This window comes from Tenebrio molitor, chromosome 5, assembly GCF_963966145.1.
Source record: "Tenebrio molitor chromosome 5, icTenMoli1.1, whole genome shotgun sequence".
NCBI lineage: Eukaryota > Metazoa > Arthropoda > Insecta > Coleoptera > Tenebrionidae > Tenebrio > Tenebrio molitor.
In genome coordinates, this window is record NC_091050.1 from 14,543,412 (window position 1) to 14,566,429 (window position 23,018).

The window sequence follows — 23,018 nt, forward strand, 5'->3', positions numbered from 1 at the left end:
TGTCATTTTGACAATCAATTTACTCTGTTTAAAGCTTAGATATTCCAAAAATCCGACATGAATGAACAAAATTAGAGCAGTCGTACTATTGGGAGCATGGAATTTCGGGCAGCAATTTATTAGTCATTTAAAAACCCCGTTGTAGTCTAAGCAAGCTTTATTGTCATAAATGTAATAATAATTAATTTTGACTGAACTTCAAAATAAACTATCACAATTATTTTACATTTTAGTTATTGATTTCCAAAGTTTAAGCGAAGACTGTTTAGTTTTCGAAAAATCACATCAAAACACTTTTCAGGATTAATGAATGCAATTTGTCAAAATGATATGTGACAATAATAGGTAGATAATAAAATGAGGTTATTAGAATACGTCTAGAACCTAAAGCCTATTTCACATCTTATATCAGTCAAATCTGAAGTCTGCCCGAAATTCCGTGCTCCCAATAGTAGGTAAAGTCCATTCACGTTGGATTTTCCCTGCCAAATTGTCGTCACGTTGCAAGCCTGCGCCTCCTTTCCTAGTAATTTTTACATTATTCTGTTTTATTCGTGATAGAGCGATTGAGAGCGATTTGACGTCTTTAATTTTGAATGTTAGTTTGACGTGTGAAATAAAGTCACAGATTTTTTAATAAAATTCTATTCCTGGGTGATTTTACCATGGCGAAAAGACAAAAGGTTAATTTTAAAATTGCGTTAACCTTCCACAACTGACGTAATGTCATAATGTGACGAAACCCGCAAGCTAATACGGACTCAAGAAAAAATAGCTTCATTTCGAAAATTAATTAGTTAGAATCCTTTAATATTTAATGTATTGTACGTATTAACATGATTATAATCTATTTACGACCTTTATTGAGCAGTTTTAACAATACAACGTTATTTTAAAGGTAATACATATGTACACCAAAAAAACTTAAATTAGAAAAAAATCATTAAGAATCAAAATACACCTTTCTTTTGTGGTATGCAATTGTAACAATACATTCTTGAAACGTCACAACCACAATCAAAACGTGGAACTGTCTCTGAATAACTGAAATTTTATTGCCAAATTTGTTCCATCATTTAGATGCATTCCTTACTTCCATTGCTTCCAATGAAAGAAACTTCACACAATTTCCTATTGGGTTCATTTTCTATAACTTATTCTTGCTCCTCATCACTCATCATGTTAGTCGCAGAAGGTTAAGTAGGTAAATGTAGTCATTAAGGGTTTTTTCACTTAATCAACAACGCAAGCAGAAAAATACAACACCAGTAGGTAGGAGTTAGGTATTTTTTTTATACCTATTGTATGTTCCTAAACCTATCATACCGATTAACAACTGACACCATTTTTAGTGCAAATGATAACAAAATGGATGTATTATTACCTATTGTTATCCTCTAAAAATGTTAATAACAATATTTGAAAAATGACTGTTTCTTTGCTGACAGCGAATAACATAACCTCTACAGTCTACGAATGACTTGGTTTCTTGGTTACTTTATCAGCCCGTATTGGTGACATACACAGCTAAAGCATTTTTGGGTAATTGTTCACTTTAACTACTTCTGGAATTTTCGCATTTTTTCTGGCTAGACAGCCTCAGGGCGTCCTCCTAGATCGTTTCCCACCATTCAAACCTTGTGCAAATGCCTTTTTTTTCTCTCTTGTTGTGTTTCAAGGTCGCGTCAAGGTCGCGCCAAGTCTTAGTATAACTAAAGGGTAAGGAAAATTTTCATTTGCACAAGGTTTGACTGGTGGGAAACGATGTAGGAGGACGTCCTGAGGCTGTCTAGCCAGAAAAAACGCGAAAATTCCAGAAGTAGTTAAAGTGAACAATTACCCATTTTTGAACTAAAAATCACACCGCCACAATATTGAATTATTTGACCTTGACTAGGAAAATCCAACGTGAATGGACTTTACTATTCCGGACACGGAATCTTGGCCAACATTTTTTTGACATTTCTAAAAAAAAATGATGTAAACCAATCATTAGCGTCATTAATAAATGACAATTATTAAAAATCACTTTGAAGTTTTTATTCTGACATCAAAAAAGCAAGGAAATGGCATTATCAATTCAAAAGTTGGGTTATATTCAATAAAGGCCATTTCACACATATTTGTCAGTTAAATGTCAATTATGGCCAAGATTCCGTGTCCGGAATAGTACTTACATCGTGGAGGGACTTACATAGATAACCTGAGGTAAACGTTCTGTGTAGTAGAAATGACAAAATAACTTCGAGTTTTTAAATTTACCACCCAAAAAATAACATTCATAATCAAGACGGTAATCATGATGACAATAAAGTATGGATTACAATTTGATTTTTTGAAATGACAAACAATGACGGCTAAAATTTTTGGCCGGCATAGTACAGTCACGATCACAGAATTTCGTCAGTCGTTGTCATTCAACTGACATTAGCTGTAAACCAGGTTTTATATATTTCTAACCCCACTTTGGAATTTTTGACATGGATGGCAATTTGTCAATCATTTTTATTGTGCGTGACAGAATTTCTGTAACAAAAATTTTAAATGTCAGTCATAATGACAATAAAGCTGACGAAATTCCGTGATCGTAACTGTGCGTGACATGAAATTGAAAAATATTTTTTTTTGTAATTTGCCTCCATTTTGATGTCATTATAGCCATTAATTCACGGAACATTTTACGAAAATTTTTAAGTTGGCAAAGCTTGATGCGAAATACCTATGTCAAGAACAAGAAGTGTCCGTATTCTTAGCAATTTCACGTAGGTATTTCAGGGAGCGTACATGCAAGATTATCTTGATTATCTTCCATACTCGTGTTTTGTGACAGAATTTGGATAAAACAAAAGCGACTAGATCAAATTTTCACTTTTAAAATTAAGACATCACCAATCACCACAAAATTCCTAATCGACTAAAGTAAAAAAAAAATCCGGAAATCGTCTTGGAACAAAATTGCCAACAAAATTAACAAACTTGATTTTTGTGAAATTTGTAAAAAAAATTTCTAAAACTCGTAAATTTCGTCTTTTTATGACTTCTGGAAAAATTTAATACAAAACACGTCATTAAAATCTCTTACTTGACTCGGAGCTTTAAAATACTCGGCACAAAGTGCCTCGTATTTCAATTTAGCTCCTGTTCAGTAATGTGAGATTTTCCTGACTTTTATGTAAATAACTATTGTTTAAAAACGGCATAAAAAGACCAAATTACAAAAAATAGTATAAAAAACTCGTTTCATAAGACCTTGAAGCACTCATTCTTTAAAATAACTCGTGGCTAAGCCACTCGTTTTTTTAAAACTTGAATTCGTGCTTTAAGACTCGTCTTACGAAACTTGTTTTTTAATATAAGTACATACACGGTGTCCCAAAAATGGCGGACTAACTACTTACTACCGTATCCAGGATGTTTAAATGTACACGAAAAAAATATGGAAAAAATTTTTCAGACAAAAAAATAAATTATTATTATTTTTATTATTAACGGTAATACAATGTAGACAAAGATGTACTCGTACATCATTACCTTGCAATGTTACCGTGGTGGATTTAAAATATTTTTTTCGATTTCCAAAGCTTCTAAATTCACTATTGTGCAGGATTAGTTATTGGTAGTGAGTAATCCTGTACTTTGTGATAATATGTACGATTAGAGGTAGCTGTCATGACAATTTAATACATATATTTCGAAATAATTGACCTGTTAAGTGCCACTTTCAAGGACCGCCCAATCAGTAAATAAGTCCAATAGAATTTTTTAAACATTTTTCTGACGTTTACGGTAGTCTCTTCTACACCGTAGTGCACCGTTAGTCCGCTATTTTTGGGACACCCTGTATGTTCATTATTTATTTATTTCACTCAAAACTTGTTTTTTTATTTTTTATTTTAAATTATAGTATTCTTATTTGTAAGCTTACAAGGCTAATCAAATCTCATTACAACATTTAGTTACATTTTCCATTTTTGTCATTTCGCATTAGTAATACATACGGTAATGACATAATAAAGGCTTAATTATCATTCTATTAATGACATTCGTCCGTAATTACACCACATGTAAATAATTCGTGCCAACTAGTTAATTAGATTTTATGATAATCAGCTACTAATGTGTAAATCAGAGACTTGTAGATTTTTTTGAAAATTTTTGAAGTGCAAGTGTGTAAGTGGAGTATTTCGTACCTCCATTTTTATTATTTACAAGACTCAAATGTCACTGTAAAGCCTAACAACAAAAATATTATGTTCCACATTTGACAAATATGTCCCAGACCAGTGTTACTTTCAAATCGTCACAATTTCGATTAGGCTAATGAGCAAAACTCATAATTTTTCTCAGTCAAACTGAGTATATAATGTCTTGGTATCAACCATGTAATCAGTGTAGTTCCATCAGTTCGATCAGTACCATCACATACTTCCAAAGATGCTAGTACAAGTGAGTACCACCACCACAAATCTGTATTTCCAGTACCACATTTTCTTCTTGCAGATTACCGCTTTGGCCTTCTTAGCCGGCATCGCCAGCGCCGGAGTAGTCGTTGGAGGATACGGCGACGGCGTTGGAGTAGGTCTTGGAGGATTAGGAGGAGGTCTCGGAGGAGTAGGAGTGGGTCTGGGAGGAGTTGGAGTGGTCGGAGGCGGCCACGGAGTCGTAGACTTACATGTAAGTCCTTTTGGTACCAATCTGCATTTGCTAATACAAGTTTCAGACCCCGGCCCATTACCAATTCAAATATGGAGTCGAGGATCACAGAACTGGAGACAGGAAGCAACAAGCTGAAGTCCGCGTCGGAGATGTAGTCAAGGGAGAGTACTCCTTGGCTGAACCTGACGGCACCGTCCGCGTCGTCAAGTACACCGCCGATGACCACAACGGCTTCAACGCGGTCGTCAGCCGAGTAGGCCACGCTGTCCACCCTCAAGTCTTGGTCAGAAAAGCTGTAGTACCGGTTGCCACTCACGGAGTTGTCGGAGTTGGAGGACTCGGAGGATTGGGAGGTGTAGGACTTGGAGGAGTTGGTCTTGGAGGAGTCGGTCTCGGCGGAGGACTTGGAGGAGTTGGGCTTCTCGGCGGTCGCGGTGGATTGGACAGAGGAATCTTGGGAGGCCACGGTGGCTACGGAATTGGAATTTAAGCGAGCACTCATTTGATGATTCCTGGGACCTGCACTGTTTTGATTTGTTGCTCATCTTACCTTACTGTATTATAATGTTAGTTTGATTTATTTAATTCAACGAACAATAAATGTTTGATTGCGACACTGGAATTGTTAATTCACCTCGAAAACAAAGTGAAAAATTGGCGAGCGGAGAGATAATGATATTTGGTTCGGGTGACCTGGAAATGGAGTTGCGTAAAGTGCAGTTAATTATCATAATCCGTTCGAAATATTTGGGTTGCTGTAATTGCTGTTCTATATTTAAAGTTCTCGTGTCACTGCAATGATAAAAAATGTTTTTTTTGACATTTCTTTGTGGCTTTAAACGGTACAGTTTAGTAAGAAAATTTATACAAATTCAGTTGTGCTGCACTTCGCATTACTAATCCAGAGACTAATCCAAGGAATGAACGTTGTTTTTTGTTTTCAATTTCGAAAAATAATAAATAATTAATCCTCATATTCTTCAATCACAAGAAGAACTTAACGAAACTTTTTTACATTAATTAAATAACATTTGGAAGGAACAAAAGCTAAAAATTGGAAATTACTAATGGTATAGTCCATTTTTTTATTATAGTCCGATGAGCTTAGTCCGAATCAAGAAGTTGACATGACCTGCGTCTGCTTTCGACATTTGACAGCAGTGCAATATTTGAAAATTTATTTAGGCAATATAAGACAGATATCATTACAAATTTCAGTTTTTAAGATTTTGAGTTGTGTTCTTTCGTGCTTTCTTGGTTTTTCTGCAAATTCATCCCTCCGTTTTAATTTTGTCTTTCAAAAAACCGCTCCCTTCAGAACTCTTTTGATAACTATTTACATATCAACTAATAGGTCAGATATATTAAAAATTGTTGAAAACAACACTAAACAAGCACATTTAGACTGTCTTTCTTTCTTCCTGGATTTTGTTTCGGCAACGCCATGAATTAGTTTACCCCCTTACCTGTTAACTTCCAGTATTGCAAGTTTCCGCGCAATTCCAATATTATTTTTGCAATTTACAAATTCTGTAAATGTATCTGTCCACATGCTTTTCGTTGGCACCATACGGAGGACACTTCAAGCAAAATTAAACAAAATTATCACAAATAATGTGGTTAAAACGTAACCTAAAAATTTGACGTCGCTAATGTTTTCTAATAAACGTACAACTCGTGTCTTGCTCGAATCACACATGCTAAAGCGAGATGCATAGTGGGACACGCTTAATAAACTAGGCAAAAATGAATAGGGAATTTTTCCTTTTTAAATTTTTTTATAAATACCGTTTAAAATTTGTAATGAAATGTGTTACAAATATATTAATATACACATTAAATGTAATGTTTCAAGTACTTGTAACATTTTAAATTTATCTTGTGTTTAAGAATACGTGGGAGGATTGGGGCAATTATTTTGCTTTCCAAGAAAAATTGTGGAATTCCCTATTCATTTTTGCCTAGTTTACAATACGTACAAGAATTCAATAGTTTGTTTACATTATGTTGAAAAGAGATAGCAATATGACAGTTGTTCTGCTTTTTAATTGATACATCGGACTATAATTAAAAAATGGACTTTAGTACTAATTCTTCAACAATTGCTAGGATAAGGGGCGGCTATGACTTTGACAGTGTCATATTTTTCGTATCTTTGCTAACTCAGCTAATAAATGTCAAACAACTGTCACTATGAATCAAATTTTAACGCAATAATGGGCCGTATCACGACACCGTCACTAAAGTTGCCGATAACTAAAATCGTGATCAAAGTAAACATAAAACGATATAGATTTATGCAATTATAACCTGCGAGAAAGAGATGAATTCGTCACCAAGGTGTGGTACTGTGATGATACAGCCCATTGGGTTTTACTTCAGAGCATGTAACTTTCGTAATAGTGTTTTCAATGCCTGTTTGGCCGATTTTCGGCAAAAATTTAAATTGAAACAGGTATATGCAACCAGAAATACTTTCATGCATTCCAGACATTCTGTCGACATACGACCAAAATGTCAAGGGTATAAAATATAACATTTCTGGAACAATTGTGTTCACAAAAAGATTACAAAAAATCGCAGTATTACGGAAGGGTTAAGACGATTACAATCAGAAGCTCGTGTATTTCGGGGTACAACTTGACAAAAGGTTCTCCTTCAAAAAATTACTCGTTCCTTACGTCACTCGTCCCATAAAAGCCAGCGCGCCCGTAAAGATTAATTTACTAAGCGCGTCACATAAATAACTATTACAGTCCTGATGTTTTTGAATTTACCGAACTGTAATGACAAGGGTCCCTTTGTGATAAAATCACCAAGCATTCAATAATAAATTGGAAAAGACAAATTTTCCTGCATTGAAAAAATTGGCGAGAGAAAGCCAATGATGCAAGAGTTACATTTCTGTCTCGTTTACAAAACAATATACAGTTTATCAAATATTCTAAAAGCTTCTTTTAAAAAGAATAGATTTTTTTAAATATTTTTATTTCAATTTAGCAACTGTCAAGATATTGTGACAGGTTGTACAATGTAAAAATACACATTTTAATAAAATGAGTAGATGGTAAAACAACAGTATAAAAATAAAACACTGCTTACCAACTACTTGTTTTGAAAAACTTCTTGGTCAAGGTCTCGACAGTACCATTATGTAGTACACTCATTACATAAAATCGATCTAGTCTTGTAGACAGAGCCGTTTCTATTTGTGATACAACTTGTGGAAATATTTCATAATATATATTACACATGTCATGCTACTCGTTTTGTTGTTAACTCATCTACCTAATGATGTTTATTCACTTTCCAATACATAGTAACTACATTACATTTTTTACATCCTCACTTTTTATTGGAATTAATAATTACCTGTCGGGAATAAGTCAACAGTTTCATTAACCCTGTTTGATTAATTAATCAAGCCCTTGGATGTCTGCACCGCAGCGCCATGTCCGCCAAAAACATTAAAAACTTTTGACATGTCCCACTTTATCTATGCAGATTTGTCCGTACGCATATACGAGTATCATACTTTCAAATTGCAAATATTTCGTTCGATTACCAATCTGGACCAGTTGTTTACTTGAATTTTTCAAAAATCACTCGAGTAAATGTGGCCCAACCAGTAGATATAAAAGCACCAAAGAACAGCCGAATAAGCAGACTCAACCATCCACCCGACTCAACCACAATGATCACCCAGGTGAGACACTCCCATTTCCCGAGTTTCCCACCCAAGAAATTTTCATTTCAGATTTTCGTCGTCGTCGCTCTCGCGGCCAGCGCCAGCGCCATCGCCACCTCCTACGCCGTCGGAGGACTACCTTTGGGGGGTCTCGAAGGCGGCCTAGGACTGGGAAGAATCGGGGGGCTGGGACTGGGACGCATCGGGGGAATTGGACTTGAAGGCGGCATCGGCGGGATCGGACTTGGGGGTGGCATCGGCGGGATCGGACTCGGGGGTGGTAGACTAATCGGAGGACACGAACGCGTTGTGGACGTCTACGTGAGTACTTGCACTAGTTTCGAACAAATCTAATTTTCTTGCAGACTCCACCTAGATACCAGTTCAAGTACGGCGTGGGAGATCCTAAGACTGGTGACCACAAGGAACAAGCGGAAGCTCGAGTTGGGGATGTAGTGCGAGGGGAGTACTCTTTGGCGGAACCTGACGGTACCATCCGTGTTGTGAAGTACACCGCTGATGACCACAACGGGTTCAACGCGGTGGTGTCGAGGATTGGGCACGCGGCACATCCCCAGGTTCTCCTGAGGGGAGGTTTAGGACTAGGAGGAATCGGGCTTGGACACGGCTATTAAGATAGTTGGTCCTGTTGTACTATTTTTGCACATATCCTAGTCTCTTGGAGTGGACCACTCGAAGAGAATTTATTGTTGTATATATCAATCGTTGCAGTAAATAAACAGTAAATGTTTGCCACAATATGGCGTATTTCTTGTGGGGAAAAAAAGGGAAACCAGCGTTGAACCTTGTGGGATACCTAAATTGGTACTGACAGCTGAAAATGGGAAAAGGGTTTATAGCACTGAAGTAAAAATTTTCTGAATATTTTAACACCTACTCAATCAGAAAGAATTTTGAGTTAAAATGTGCCAAAACAATATTGAAGGAGTTGAGCATTTGAAAAACTTGGATTTTTTTTTTAAGAGAGCCTATTTACTTGGGCATTTCCTATTGCTTTGTGGCAGACTTTCTTCTTAGCAATAGAAGCAAAATATTTTTTTATCAGTTCGTTTTTTATTTGGACCAAGACACGACAACCATCAAGTGTAGAGTTGCTTCAGTTCGTCAAAAACAAACATAATAAACTTGACAGTTTCTAAACTCTGTCCATTCATAGATTGCTTGAAATGTTCACTTACGCTGTAACAAATAGATCCGGCGCGAAATTTTAAAAAATGGAAACAGCAGGTTTAGAGACCATTTCATCTAAGAAGTACATGATGACTCATCGAAATCTGACCGTACGACGCTAGTCAGCTGATGATCAGTGCCGTAGAAACATTCGATTAGCTGAGGAGTTCAATTAATTTATATGATTGAAATTCTAACAAATCAGTAATTGAACAATGAATACCATAGAACGGTACACAGCGAAAGGAATAACAAAAACAAAACACTTCTAAACGCTAACGGGGTTAAATTAGAAATAACAACCAGCGCATGGATTCCACGTGGTTGATAGGTCTGCATGCCGCTGGACTCAAACCTCCCCTAAAAATGTGAACATGGACTCGTCCGATGAAAACGCGTTCGTGCGCATTATGTACTTCTTAGATGAAATGATCTCTACACGTGATGTTTTATTATTATTCTGCATGTTTGCACTTAGGAAAGACGAACGAAAACTTCAGTACAGTAGGAGTAATATATTAGATTTTATTAATAACAGGGTATTTCACGAGTGATAATGTGCCCGACGGTATAAAAAATGCAACCCACAATACATTTTCGAATTTCCGAAAAAGCTGGCTATTGAAATTAAAATATCCAGCTTTTTTCGGAAATGGCTAAACACAAGCAAGAGATTATTTAATATGTACTCCTATTTAATGCATGGACGAAAATTACCTCTGTGTCATTTTCGATGTTTGTAATGTTACTTAAAGTGTTCATAATACTAGATTCTTGAGGCACGCACTCACTTCACAAATTTAAAAAAATCAACAAAAAATCGCAACGGAACAGATCAAAACAGCAACACGATCAAAACGAATAACTTTTAAAACAAGAGAATCGCAAAACAAAGCTCTAAAGATGAAAAATCGCAAATCTAAATGCTTAAACCACTTGACAGAACGGACAATTTCAAATTTGAAATGTCATATAAATTATTTTTCGCGTGGGTTTCATAACAACGAATGAGAATCAGTGGCACGAATGCTTCAAGATATTACCAACACAATATATGATAATTTCTTAATATTTTAATCTTATGGTTTGGGGATTTTGTTATCTAAGGATATTTAAAAAAGTGCATTCTATCAGTGGACGTAGTCTACAAACCAATTTTGGTTCTAAAAAGTTGAAAGAGTATCACAAGTGGTTTTCTTTCTAATGGTTTTATCATCATAAATCTAGTTTCTTCTATAGAATACTTTTTCTGCTGATCCTCGAAAAAATAAGATATATTAACCATATTGGAATATGGAATATGACTATTGTACTAAATGGAAGCATATTTACTACGATTTGGTTTCACAGAGCTCCTAGTAAAAGAAATTTGTTCTTTAGTAATATTCCCTGATATGGAATTAATCCTCCAAGGAAGGTTTTTCCAAGTTGTGGAACAACATTTTTGAAGTGAAAACTTCTTTAGGCGCGCCACATACATTTTATTCCCGGGCAGTGAATTAGTTTAATTCGACACGGTAAAATCGTTCGCAGCACGACACGGCAAGCTAAAATCAAGGGAGTCGAGTTTTTTAGCGGAGCGAGTGAAAAACAATCAACTGTACGTCACTTGTCAATTTTAAATTTTCATTGTACGTTGTGTTGTGACCTGAGTGACCTCAGTGCAGAGCTGCAGGAGTATATTATATACAGGATATTTCACGAGTGATAAAAAGCTGGCTACTGTCATTAAAATGTCCGGCTTTTTTTGAAAATGTTTTGTGGGTTGACTGTATTATTCCGTCAGGTTCATTATCACTGGTGAAATACCCTGTATAGTTTTATATAATATAAACGATAAAGACACGACAAATATTGTAAGTTTACAGATGAGTGTAGGATTTAATACGTAATTCTCAATTATATGGCTTCAACAATTCATCTATTGGAAAAATTTGTGCAGCAAAATGTGAAGAGAAAAATGAACAAATTAACATAATACAGGGTATTGGTATTGCTATGAAAACTTGTGTTGTGTTCAATATCATCGTCAAGAAAATAAAACTTAAACATCCAAACCTAACCTCACAAATTTTGCCAGAGTGCACCTCTAAAAGCGGACGTATTTGCAGTTTCTATTGAAAAATACAGATTTTTGATGTTTATTTAAAAACAGCATTGGATTTAAATAATATTAATTATTTATGCCTTACTCCTTATTCCTCCAAGTACTATCATCCATAATTATATATTTTTTATAGAATAGGTACATATTACTTACTTAAAATCAGTAACGAGCATCATAGAAGTTTTCACTTCAGTCGTGCGGTCTTAAGCACACACTCTTTTTTTATTTTATTTATGTATTTTCTTTATCTTCACTTTGACTGGAACTTCTTTTCAAGTGCCATCTGTTGGTACATTTATAAATAAAAATTTCCCTGGAAGCTTTCTGGCTTTCTACTTTTTTTGTCCACACCAAAACTGGTCTCTGAAGATTCTTAGCCACTTCCCGACAGCGTCCCTTTTATGAGACAAGTCGTACATTTTTTAAGTGAGCAAGCAACTTTATTCTTTCTGGCAATGCTATTTGTTAATAATAGTATGCTAATGCAATTCAGAATTTATTGCTCATAATTGCAGCGCTCTGAACTGGTAAAAATGCGTAAAGAATTGGGACAATAGCATACTATGTAGGTTGTCAAGAAGCAGGAAAAAAATCTAAAAGATGTTTGAGTGGAGTCTTAGGATTATTAGCATAATATGGGACAATATGAGAAAAGGACAAAGTTGTGTTACAAGACAAACAATACTGCGTTGTAGTTGTGTCGATTTTTCTGCTGCGGGGAAAGTCCTGTTGTGTTGTAAATCACGAAATTTTTCTGCGAGTGACCAGCGTAGGAGCCGGCTATCTTATTAATAACTCTAGTCTTATCTAGCTGAGATATCCATAATTAAACTTTTAAACGACACACACATAATTCTTAAAGTCACTCTAGCGTAAACTAAACCAGGCAATTACCTAAACTCGTTGAAGGAGAAATTTAAATAAAATTCGCAGAATACATTGTCTTATGCAACAGCGCACCTGATTTCGTTGGGACTTGTTCCCAAAAAAATCTCCAGGGATGAGTACTCTGGGGATGTGAAGCCGAGAAAAAATTTGGAAGGATGGGAAATGGTGGTGGGGTTGCGAAAAGTGGTTGACTTTCAGCGCAAACATTCATGCAACATGGGCGTCCAGTTTGTCAATTTTTTCCAAAATAGATAAGGTGAAGGGGTTTTTGTTTAATATATAAACTGGCAGGTCTTACACTGCGGCAGTACTTCATCCATCGAGTGTCCAACCAACATGTTCATCCAAGTGAGCACCGCAGTACCAGTGCCGAAAAATCCACTTCCGCTGAACCCACTTGCGCAAGTACCACTTGGATTTTTCGGCACGGTTTACCGCTGACGCAACCCGACCACTAATCTCATCATTTCCGCAGGTCTTAGCTTTGGCGGTGTTCGTGGCGTGCGCCAGCGCCGGCGGCATCGGAATCGGACTGGGAGGTCTCGGCGGCGGCGTCGTGGACTATCACGTACTCAAATCGTCGAATCTTTGGAGCTTTTTTAACAGTACTGTTGCAGACCCCCGCCCGGTACGACTTCAAATACGGAGTGGGAGACCCCAAGACCGGTGACCAAAAGCAACAAGCCGAAGTGAGGGTTGGAGACGTGGTCAAAGGCGAGTACTCGTTGGCCGAGCCTGATGGTACCATCCGTGTGGTCAAATACACCGCTGATGATCACAATGGGTTCAACGCTGTGGTCTCGAGGATCGGACATGCTGTGCACCCTCAAACCATTTTGGTTTCGAAAGGGTTGGGACTTGGAGGGATCGGGCTCGGAGGGATCGGGCTCGGAGGGATTGGACTTGGAGGTCACGGATTGTTGTAAGCGGAGGACTGGATGCTGGCTCTCGTGTCTGGATGATGGATTTTGTTGTTTAGTAGTCGTTGCTCATCTCTTTTAGTACTGTCAATTCTTGTATATATCATTATAAGTTATATTTTGTGGACAATAAACACTTGTTCTTAAAGATCGAGTTTTATCCAAAAATTAAAAAAACGCAAAACCTAAAACAAACAACCTAAGCTAGCTTGAAGGTTAAGTAAAAGTTAAGGCATAAAATATTGGCATAAAACTCCACCATAACGAGTAACGAGCACGTTAAAAACAGTTCTTCAGAAATCAAGAACTCAAAGAATTTCTTCACTTGCAGAAGATCATCTTCATACAAGTTGTTTACTGGATCCAAATGAATTTTCTTCACCTTTCATATTATGTCTCACAGTTATTTCTTTTGGAAGCAGAAGAAGACATTAACTTTTTTCTTCGAAAATTTCTTCATACATTTTTTCTCAACCTTGGTCAAAAATCTGATAGTGTTGTTTTCTCTTACCATAATTTGTTCTAGTCATTTAGTTTCTTTTTAGTCTTAGTAAAACTGAGACATTTTTTGCTATCTTCTGAAAAATAATCTGAGTTGTAATTTGTAATTTGTACTTTGTAATTAATTTCTAATGTGGCAGATGCTTCTTCTCGATGCCAAAACTATCATTTTTAGAAAATATCTTTGAAAATAGAGTTATCACAGCTTGCCAAATTGTTCCTTGGAAATATTCTTCTGACTATGACACTACTTTTAGAAGGTTTTTCAAATTGATGAATACATGTTTGAAGGAATTCACTTTCTTCATATTTACGGTTTTCTACGAAACAATCTATATAGAATCTGTCCAAAAATGTTACTAGTCATCTGTTAGTATCTTTTTGTAAATGAAAAATTCTATAAAAGCTTTCTGGTAGCAATGAATGTGGAAATTTTTGGTTGTAATTGTTAGAAATTCTTAGGAAATATCCTGGAAAATACAGTTACCACAGCTCTACGGAGTTCATGGTAAAAGAAATTTGTTCCTTGAAAATATTCTGTGCTATGACAATAACTTTCGAAGGGTTTTCAAATTGACATTTGATGAAGAAAATTTCAGTTGATTATGTTCATTATCTTCTAAGAAAGAATCTGTCTTCGTTAATCATCATTAGTCAATACTTTTTTGTAAATGAAATTTTCTGCAAAAGCCTTCTGATAGTATTGATTGCTAATGAATCTAGAAGGTTCTTCTTGTTGACATCAAAACCGTCATTTGTAGAAATTCTTAAAAATCATGTTTGAAAATAGAATTACCAGAGCTCTGCAAAACACTTTGTGGATGTCTTGGGAATGTTCTATATTGTAGTAATAACCTCCCAAAGGTTTTTTCAAGATGTGTAATACATATTTGTTCAAATTGTCATTTCTTTCTTCTGTCAAAAAGAATAAGAAGTTTTCTTTATCTTATCTCGTTGAGGAAACCAATCAAAACACATTTTACAATAAAAAATATATTGTTTCTCAATAAAAAACACTACCTATATACAACATAAATATTCTCTTGAAATATCCAAGAGAGGACATGAACATGACGATGCGAGATGAGCGACGATTCAAAATGACTTGGCGAAACAACAAATGAGACAAGACCAGGTGATCTACTTAGTATCCGTGACCTCCTCCCAAACCAATCCCTCCATGACCACCCCCGAGCCCTCCTCCCAAACCTAACCCTCCATGACCACCCCCGAGACCTCCTTCAAGACCGATCCCTCCATGGATAGCAACCGGTACAGCGATGGCCTTCTGCACGATGAGTTGTGGATGGACGGCATGTCCCACCCTCGTCACCACAGCATTGAACCCGTTGTGCTTGTCAGCAGTGTACTTGACAATGCGGATGGTACCATCAGGTTCGGCAAGGGAGTACTCGCCCTTAACCACATCTCCGACGCGAACTTCCGATTGTTCCTTCTTGTCACCAGTCTTGGGGTCCTCCACTCCGTATTTGAACTCGTAGTGGGCTGGGGTCTGCGCAAGGAGACAAAGAAGAGTACTGGTGTGGGGTGTCACTTGGGGTACTCACGTGGTAGTCGACGACGGTTTCTTTGATGGCGATGGGGGCCACCGCGATGGCGTGTCCTCCACCTAGGTGTCCTCCGCCTAGACCTCCTCCAAGCCCGATTCCTCCATGCAGGGTTCCTCCCGTGGAGTACGAGAGTCCCGCACTGGCGGACGCTGCCAAGAAGGCCAAAGCGGCAATCTGCAAAAGGGAAAAACTAGAACCAAAAGCAGAAACCAGCGGAGCTATTGTACTTGAGCGATCATTGTTTGGTGTTGGGAGGAGCTGTCGAGTACTGCCGACAACGCCAATTCTTCCCTCTTATATAGTAAACTCGCCACATTCACTTTAATTGTGAAAAAATGGTAAACTGCGAGCGCTGCGCTATTAATTGAACGAAATATTCGCATTTGAAAGTGCACCACTGAGCCTCGTTGAATTGGGCCGATCGGCACTTCCTGCTGCCATTTTTACGCAGAGCTGGGGAACAAATGGAATCTGGATCCAGCGGATGGCGAAACGATAATTGTCCGACAATCTTAGCCGAGCTGCCTTGCATTCATGAATAATAATCGCGATTGGTCCACTTCGACAAGGGAAAAATGGAAATTTGCCAGTTTTGCAAGTGCACTTTTTCGACCCACTTCGGCATGAGTGTAATTTGCGGTTTTTTCGCCAGGGCTGCACAAGCAATTTGCGATTTGAATGCAACCGCGCACTGCAGATATATAGTCAGTCAGTGTGAAATTGGCTCTTTTACTTATTATTCAACCGTTGCATGGTCAGTATGTGTGTCTGTGTCAGCTTTAATGGTGCGATGGCGTCTCAGCTGTGCTCGCAGTGGTTTTGCAGTTCGTACCAAGAGTGAAATTCTATGATTTAGAGACACGCAAATGCTCGACCGCTGACGTTAATGGTCGTAAACGTCGTTCAAGCGATGTAGAAACTGACATGGAAGTCGTTAAAAGCCTCACAAGTGGATTAGATTCATATTAATAATAAATGATAATAAAAATCAAATGTTTATTTAAATCGGCGTAGGTTTTCACGTTGATAAGATAACGTGATATTATATATCTTATGTTATTTGTGGATAAATGAGCATCTGCCAGTAAAAATCTTGTGGATATTGGTTCATTACTTAAGACTACAAAAGTGCACAAACATACAAAGAAACATACATTTCGCCCAAACATGCTACTTTTCCTCCTTCGGTTGTCAGTCAAAAAAAGAAACAAAGAAATAATGAATCATAACGTTGATTCAGTGCTTTTAATGTAGGCAATACCATGGAAGAAATTAAGGGGATGAAAAAACAAGAAAAAGAAGAAGAAAAAAGTTTGCTTTAGCAAGATCAGATTGGAGCTACTAGTTCTGTCACAACTGAGATTTGCAGAATGAAATCCTGGGCTGGGAAAGCGTTGGAAACCCTCAATTGTGCTTTTTTAAAGCGTAGATTAACTGGAGTATGTTGACAGCTAACCTAAAATTTAGAGCCAAAAAAATCTTCCTGTTTTTCTTTCTTTGCAATATTTTACATTAAAAATAAAATAACTTAACGATTCCTATTGTCAAAGCAAATATCTGAAATGCTGAATATGCTGAAAACAAACATGTTCAATTGTATCCCGATTAAACATAAACCAATGTCATTCGAGTCAAACGGCGGGAAATTCAAACTTTACACTGTTCTAAACAGTTTAATTTTTCCAACGCCTACTCAGCCCAGGATTTCACTTGAACGCGTGATATAATTAGGCTGTCAAGCTATCCTGACAAAAGTTTTTTGTTGGTATAGAAATATGTAACTCTGTTATTATTGGTCCTTGATGCATGAAATTTGCTACACGTGTAGAGGAATGTTTAAGGTTTCAGATGAATGTATACACAAACAATTAAATTTAATGTTCTTTATTTAAAAAAATAAATTATATATCACAACATAATAATTTTTATGTGGACCTATATTTTAGTGGTCAAAGCAATTATTTTATGGCTCCAAATAATGTCCCAGAGCATTATACAGAGTGATTCGATGATTGAATTGCAGATTCTGCCTTCACAACCAATCAGACATTTTTTGAAGCTTATTTGAACCTTCTTGAATGTATTTCCTATTTATTAGTCACGAGAGATCTTTCAAATTTATTAGTTGTCCGGAAATGACATTGACTTGAAGATCAGTTAGGTAGATAAATTTAACACCATTGGATTCTTCTCTTCAAGGTGCTTTCTTCATTCTAAAAACTTTAAACCAGCCACGGTGGTTTTTGAGAAAATATTGAAAAAATTTTTTTTTTTATTTTTTAAAATACAGAATCTTCTCGTCAAGCTTTATTACGTGATTTTTTGCAAGTAAATTTCTAGTACATATCAGTAAAAAGCGATTTACTCTTGCTCGTTTTATTTAATATTTTTCCTTTTACAAACATTCGATCTTAATTACTTTACTCTTAATCTGATCTACGAGAAAATAACGACATGTTGCTTGTGCTAACATGAAAGTGAAATCTTTGTTGTATAATAAACATGAAAAAAATTTTTTCTGCATACACCATAAACCACATTTATCTATTTTAGACTCTTATCGATCGATTTTAACAAAGATTCCAAGATACTTATTTATAGGTACAACAAGAATATTAATCTAATAGTGCCCGTATAGTCCCTGGGCTCCGTAGGCTTTCGCCCCCAAATAGGGCTCTGCCCCGTATACTTTCGCGCCCAAATAGGGCTCTGCCCCGTAGACTTTCGCCCCCAAATAGGGTTCTGCCCCGTAGACTTTCGCGCCCAAATAGGGCTGCGGCTGCACCCCGTAGACCTTCGCGCCCAGATACGGCTCCGCCCCGTACGCTTTGGGTCCCGCCAAATAAGCCTTGTCGTAGACCAGAGGCACAGGATGCACAGCCTGTCCCTCCTTTTTCACAACCGCGTTGAACCCGTTGAGGTCGTCCGCGGTGTAATGAACGGTACGAATAGTACCGTCAGGCTCGGCCAGCGAGTACGAGCCTTTAACCACGTCACCGTCACGCACTTCCTCCTGATTTTTATGATCTCCGGTGAGTGGATCGTGCACTCCGTAGCCGTACTGGTACTTGGGATAAGCCTGCGGAACAATGGGTTAAAAACAGTCAAGAGCGGTACCATGGACGTACGTAGTGGTCGGCTCCCTCGTATCCGTATTTGGGGTAGGCTGCGTACTGTCCATACACAGGTACCGCCGCTGGGACCTCGTATATAGGTGCAGGAGCGTGGCCCGATTCGACGGCGGCGTACGAAGTGGCTTCTCCGTAAGGGTACTTCACGTAGATGGCGTCGCAGACACAGGCGATGGCGCACACCGCGAAAATAATCTAAAGAAATGAGTAGATGTAGACGGAAGTGGAGTAGGTACGACTCTGGTACTTACTCTAAACGTCAACATTTTGGTCGGTACTGACTGTTTCTCTTAAAATCTGTTATTTATACCGATCTGAAAAATACCTTAGACCTCGAATTATTACTTTTTGTATGAATTTTTACAACAATAAAGTACATTGCCAAGTACTCGTTGCTCAATTCGAATGTTTTGTAAAACCGAACAAATTATTGACCCACTAGCGCTAAGGTTATGGTAAAGATATGCAATGGTACTTTCTTTGATTGTAATTTTCACGGTAAAGAGATCAATTTCATGCGGCGGTGTGTCAATTATCATATGTTAATACAGCGATTATCTAATAAAACTAATAAATTCAATTTGTTAGTTAATTATTAATTCTTTGTCAGAGTAAATGTTTGTAGCGCTAACCTTCACGCTTGGTCGTTATGGTTTGGTGCCGTTTCGATTTCTTCGTTGTTGGTTTCGATTCGGAAAAAATCGACCTTTGCAGACTGTCCCGGAACTAAAAATGTTGTTACTCGCATTTTTCCTTTCAAATGGGAAAACGATTAATTAATTACTTTATCGATTTTGACATAGACATAGATAGGCAACCAACTATACACGCAAAACAATTTGTCACATATTCACCCAAAAACTGGCGTTTAGATTCACATTGAATTCACCAGGGCCTTCGAAAAGTATCGAATACTTTATCGACAAAAATCAGTACATTTTGAATCATCTTGTCATGAGAATTAGAACATCGAGGAACATAACCTCGAAAATGATTTCTTCGGACTTTTTCCCTGGATTGAACGAGCTGAAAGAAACTTCACCAAATGGGTCTTTGCAGTTGCTGCGAAATATTTTGTCGACTTGCACGAAACCCCATTTAGGAGGGGCTAGATGAATTGCCAAAGTAGACACATTGTTCTTGAAGAAAATTATCTCAAAAAATAAAACCAGTTTTGAAATCATTTTTGCTTCATTTAATTCCCAAGCCGCCCCTGTACTTGATTCTTCTTCTTCTGCTTCATTCTTTTACGAGCTATTGTTCTCTTAATTAAATTTTACGTTGTCATTTCACTTTTTTATTGGAAAACATTTTTACAATTCTTACAAAATTTGATCATGAACCTGGCCCATATTTAACAACAAACAGGTAATGATTGCAATTACCAATTTGTGAGCCTTGCCGCAAAAAGAAGAAAGTCACGTAATAATTATAATTTCCAAGTTCCTGTATTTAATTCTAATTAAATGCATTGCCAAGTACTCGTTTCTCAACTTGGTTTTGTAAATCAGAACAAATAATTGACCCAATTGGTACTGCAGTAAAAGTGTTTGAGCAAATCGTACGTCAACGAACACATTATATAACAAAATGTATTTAGTCAATTAGTGTGTTGGTTTGTGTTACACTTTTCGATTCGGTGGTACTTGTCTCAGGTCCGGTACCATTCATTTGACAGATTTTGACAATTCAAGTTTGACTAAGTATTTCTGGAGAAAGTGAGGCGTCTGCAGTATTTTTGTCGCAGAGACCTTGAGTGAGAGTCTGGATTGTCGCTTGTTTCTCGGCGACCTTGACAGCAGCGATGACCACATTCGCACCACTGATCCCCCGATATTTCACCTCCTGTCGCAATTATTAGAAAGCGTCAATTAATCGAAAATTCGGTTCTCACGGGTGCATTAATCTTGCCCCACACCAGAGTGTAATATCGGCGGAATTTGTTAACGATAATTTTAATTTCTTGTAGTTTGACAGTCGCTCCATTTACGAGGAATCGTTTCGAGTTACGCGAAACTAGGCCTCCACTTTTTATGTAAATTTAAGCAATCTTCGCATTAGATAACCGCCATTAATCAGCAGGAAATTGTGAAAACGATCTCAAAAATAAACACATTTATTTTGTACAAGAATAAGGAATGAATACAAAAATAGAAGATATGTTTGTATGGGGGGTGGCTTACAAGTGGCCGTAGGAGCCGAGGCCGTACCCGCCGTACCCTCCGTACCCGCCGAGGGCGACCCCGTGGACGGGGGCGGCAACTACGGCTTTAGCCACGGGAGCGGCCACGATGGTCTTGTGGACCTGAGCTGGGTGGACGGCGTGGCCGGAGCGCTCCACTACAGCGTTGAATCCGTTGTGATGGTCGGCGGAATAATGTACCACGCGATGAGTACCATCTGGGTCAACCACAGAGTAAGAACCCTTGACGACGTCCCCATCACGGCTCTCGTGCTGCGACTTGATGTCTCCGGTGTGGTGGTCCTCTACTCCGTAACTGAAGTCGTACTTGGGGTGGGCCTACAAGACAAAACGACCAATTAGAAACATTAACGTTATTATTTTTATTGACTCACGTATTGCTCGACGGCGACGGCTTTGACGGCGACGGGGGCGGCGTGCACCACGGGAGCGGCGTGGACCACCGGAGCGGCATGGACAGCCAAGGGGGCGGCGTGGATGGCGGGACCGGCGTGGTAACCGCCAAGAGACAGTCCCGAGTAGGAGCCGGCGATTCCGTGGGAAGCTATGCCGATTCCATGTGAAGCTATGCCGATTCCATGTGAAGCTATCAGAGGGGCGCTGTGGGCGGCGATCAGGGGAGCGGCGGCGACTTTGGCGACGGCGGCGCCGTGGCCGATGTGTTGGGAGAAGGAGGCGTACGAGGTGGCGTGACCATGTTCGCCCAAGGCAAGGGCGCTAGCCACCAACACGGCGATGCCAAAGACCTGAAAGGTGAGGTTAGTACCTGGAGTACCGAAACGTCGGTGGAGTACCTTATCGAACATGTTGCACTGAAACTGTGGGACTGAACTGACTACGAAGATCCACAACGATCTTTTTATACTTATTTTCAAGCACATTCACTGTCAATGGAAACCGGGCCCTGTGGCATATTGGGTGCTGGGTTTATGTAATGGGTTGACCCAGATCAGTATGGGCTTTTTTTCAGCGCTGGTTTCGACAGCAGAGGTCCATAAAAGGGCCGCGGACGGCTGGGACTTTTTTGCCAACGAAACAATAAAGGACATACATTTGCAATTTTTTCTTTTTTCTTGGGCGAAGAATGAAGGGCACCTTTCGCAAAATGATAAATTAAAAGCCATCAACATTCCATTCTTTGGAGATTGCGATATGATTTCTTATATAACCTTTCATCAAAATTTATTGGATGCATTTTTCAACAGTGGCGTCGTGGTCGGGGGCGGGATCACACAGATGATGCGGCATTTAGGGGTCAGGCGCCAAAAAGGAATTTCTCATAAATGGTAAATGCTCAAGGACCATTTTGAAATTCTCTCCAAATCACAAAATAATTCTTCTCTTTGAACATGTCAAGGTGAAGAACATAATCTACAATTCATTGTTTCTTTGTTTCATTTCTAATTTTTCTTCTTGGCCAATTTCTTCTTGGTCGAGTCTTCTGTATTTTATCTATTTACACTGTAATACATCTCACTCTTTTCTGTTCTGTGACGTCGTGGCTAAGGAGGGTAACACTTAATCAAGTTTGTTTTATTTGTACTTTCTTTTTTTTCATCCTTTTTTTATGAACATTTTGTAATAAAATGTAATAAAAAACAATTTTTTGACACATCAAGGTCATTTATTGTTTTTCATCTTATTCAGTTCTTTCTTAGTCTTTCTTTTAATTGTCCACAATCTACATCCCTATTCTTCTTTTCTTCTTAATTTTGAATATTATTACTCTTTCATTTCTACATTTTCTTTTCCATTTTTCTTCTTGTTCAAAATTTTCTTTGTTAATTCTTGTCCTCGCAGAGCACGCTCAATTTAACTAGTTTATAAAAAAACATTTTTTAATTCATCAAACTAAACCACGTAGCCTACATTTTACTTCTTCTTTGCTAATTTCCATCTTCTTATTCTTAGTTTTTTTTATTCACTTTCGAATATTTTTTTTTAATTTTTTGCAATCTAAAATTCTTCACAGGCAGCGATACCACTTTTTCTATAATTTGCAAAATGATTTCACAATTAAAGATGACCAACAATCTGAAACCTTCTAAAATTGGATTCACCTTCTTCGATAAAGAGCATTTTTGCAATTGGTTGCAAAACTTAATGATTGATAATTTACATTTGGCTAAACGCTGCAATTGTTCCAAAAAATCGGTACTACC

At 37.8% G+C, this 23,018-nt stretch overlaps 4 protein-coding genes across 4 annotated transcripts; 2 read left to right on the top strand and 2 right to left on the bottom strand.

Moving 5' to 3' along the window:
* The first annotated feature begins 4,382 nt into the window (after positions 1 to 4,382).
* LOC138130322 (adult-specific cuticular protein ACP-20) lies at positions 4,383 to 13,598 on the top strand. Its single transcript, XM_069046757.1, has 6 exons — positions 4,383 to 4,446; positions 4,501 to 4,674; positions 4,721 to 5,143; positions 12,822 to 12,878; positions 13,006 to 13,098; positions 13,148 to 13,598. The coding sequence occupies exons 1-6, from the start codon at positions 4,435 to 4,437 to the stop codon at positions 13,454 to 13,456; spliced, it is 1,068 nt and encodes a 355-aa protein (XP_068902858.1). The 5' UTR covers positions 4,383 to 4,434; the 3' UTR covers positions 13,457 to 13,598.
* LOC138131153 (adult-specific cuticular protein ACP-20-like) lies at positions 8,205 to 9,103 on the top strand. The gene is made up of 3 exons (XM_069047984.1): positions 8,205 to 8,362; positions 8,414 to 8,665; positions 8,710 to 9,103. The coding sequence occupies exons 1-3, from the start codon at positions 8,351 to 8,353 to the stop codon at positions 8,977 to 8,979; spliced, it is 534 nt and encodes a 177-aa protein (XP_068904085.1). The 5' UTR covers positions 8,205 to 8,350; the 3' UTR covers positions 8,980 to 9,103.
* A 1,330-nt stretch (positions 13,599 to 14,928) lies between the features above and the next one.
* LOC138130323 (elastin-like) lies at positions 14,929 to 21,800 on the bottom strand. The gene is made up of 6 exons (XM_069046758.1): positions 21,651 to 21,800; positions 21,231 to 21,602; positions 20,837 to 21,174; positions 15,750 to 15,879; positions 15,520 to 15,696; positions 14,929 to 15,464 (listed from the first exon to the last, which is right to left on the bottom strand). The coding sequence occupies exons 1-6, from the start codon at positions 21,735 to 21,737 to the stop codon at positions 15,096 to 15,098; spliced, it is 1,473 nt and encodes a 490-aa protein (XP_068902859.1). The 5' UTR covers positions 21,738 to 21,800; the 3' UTR covers positions 14,929 to 15,095.
* On the bottom strand, positions 17,883 to 19,029 carry LOC138131144 (cuticle protein 7-like). The gene is made up of 3 exons (XM_069047975.1): positions 18,905 to 19,029; positions 18,651 to 18,848; positions 17,883 to 18,601 (listed from the first exon to the last, which is right to left on the bottom strand). The coding sequence occupies exons 1-3, from the start codon at positions 18,917 to 18,919 to the stop codon at positions 18,143 to 18,145; spliced, it is 672 nt and encodes a 223-aa protein (XP_068904076.1). The 5' UTR covers positions 18,920 to 19,029; the 3' UTR covers positions 17,883 to 18,142.
* Positions 21,801 to 23,018: the final 1,218 nt, after the last annotated feature.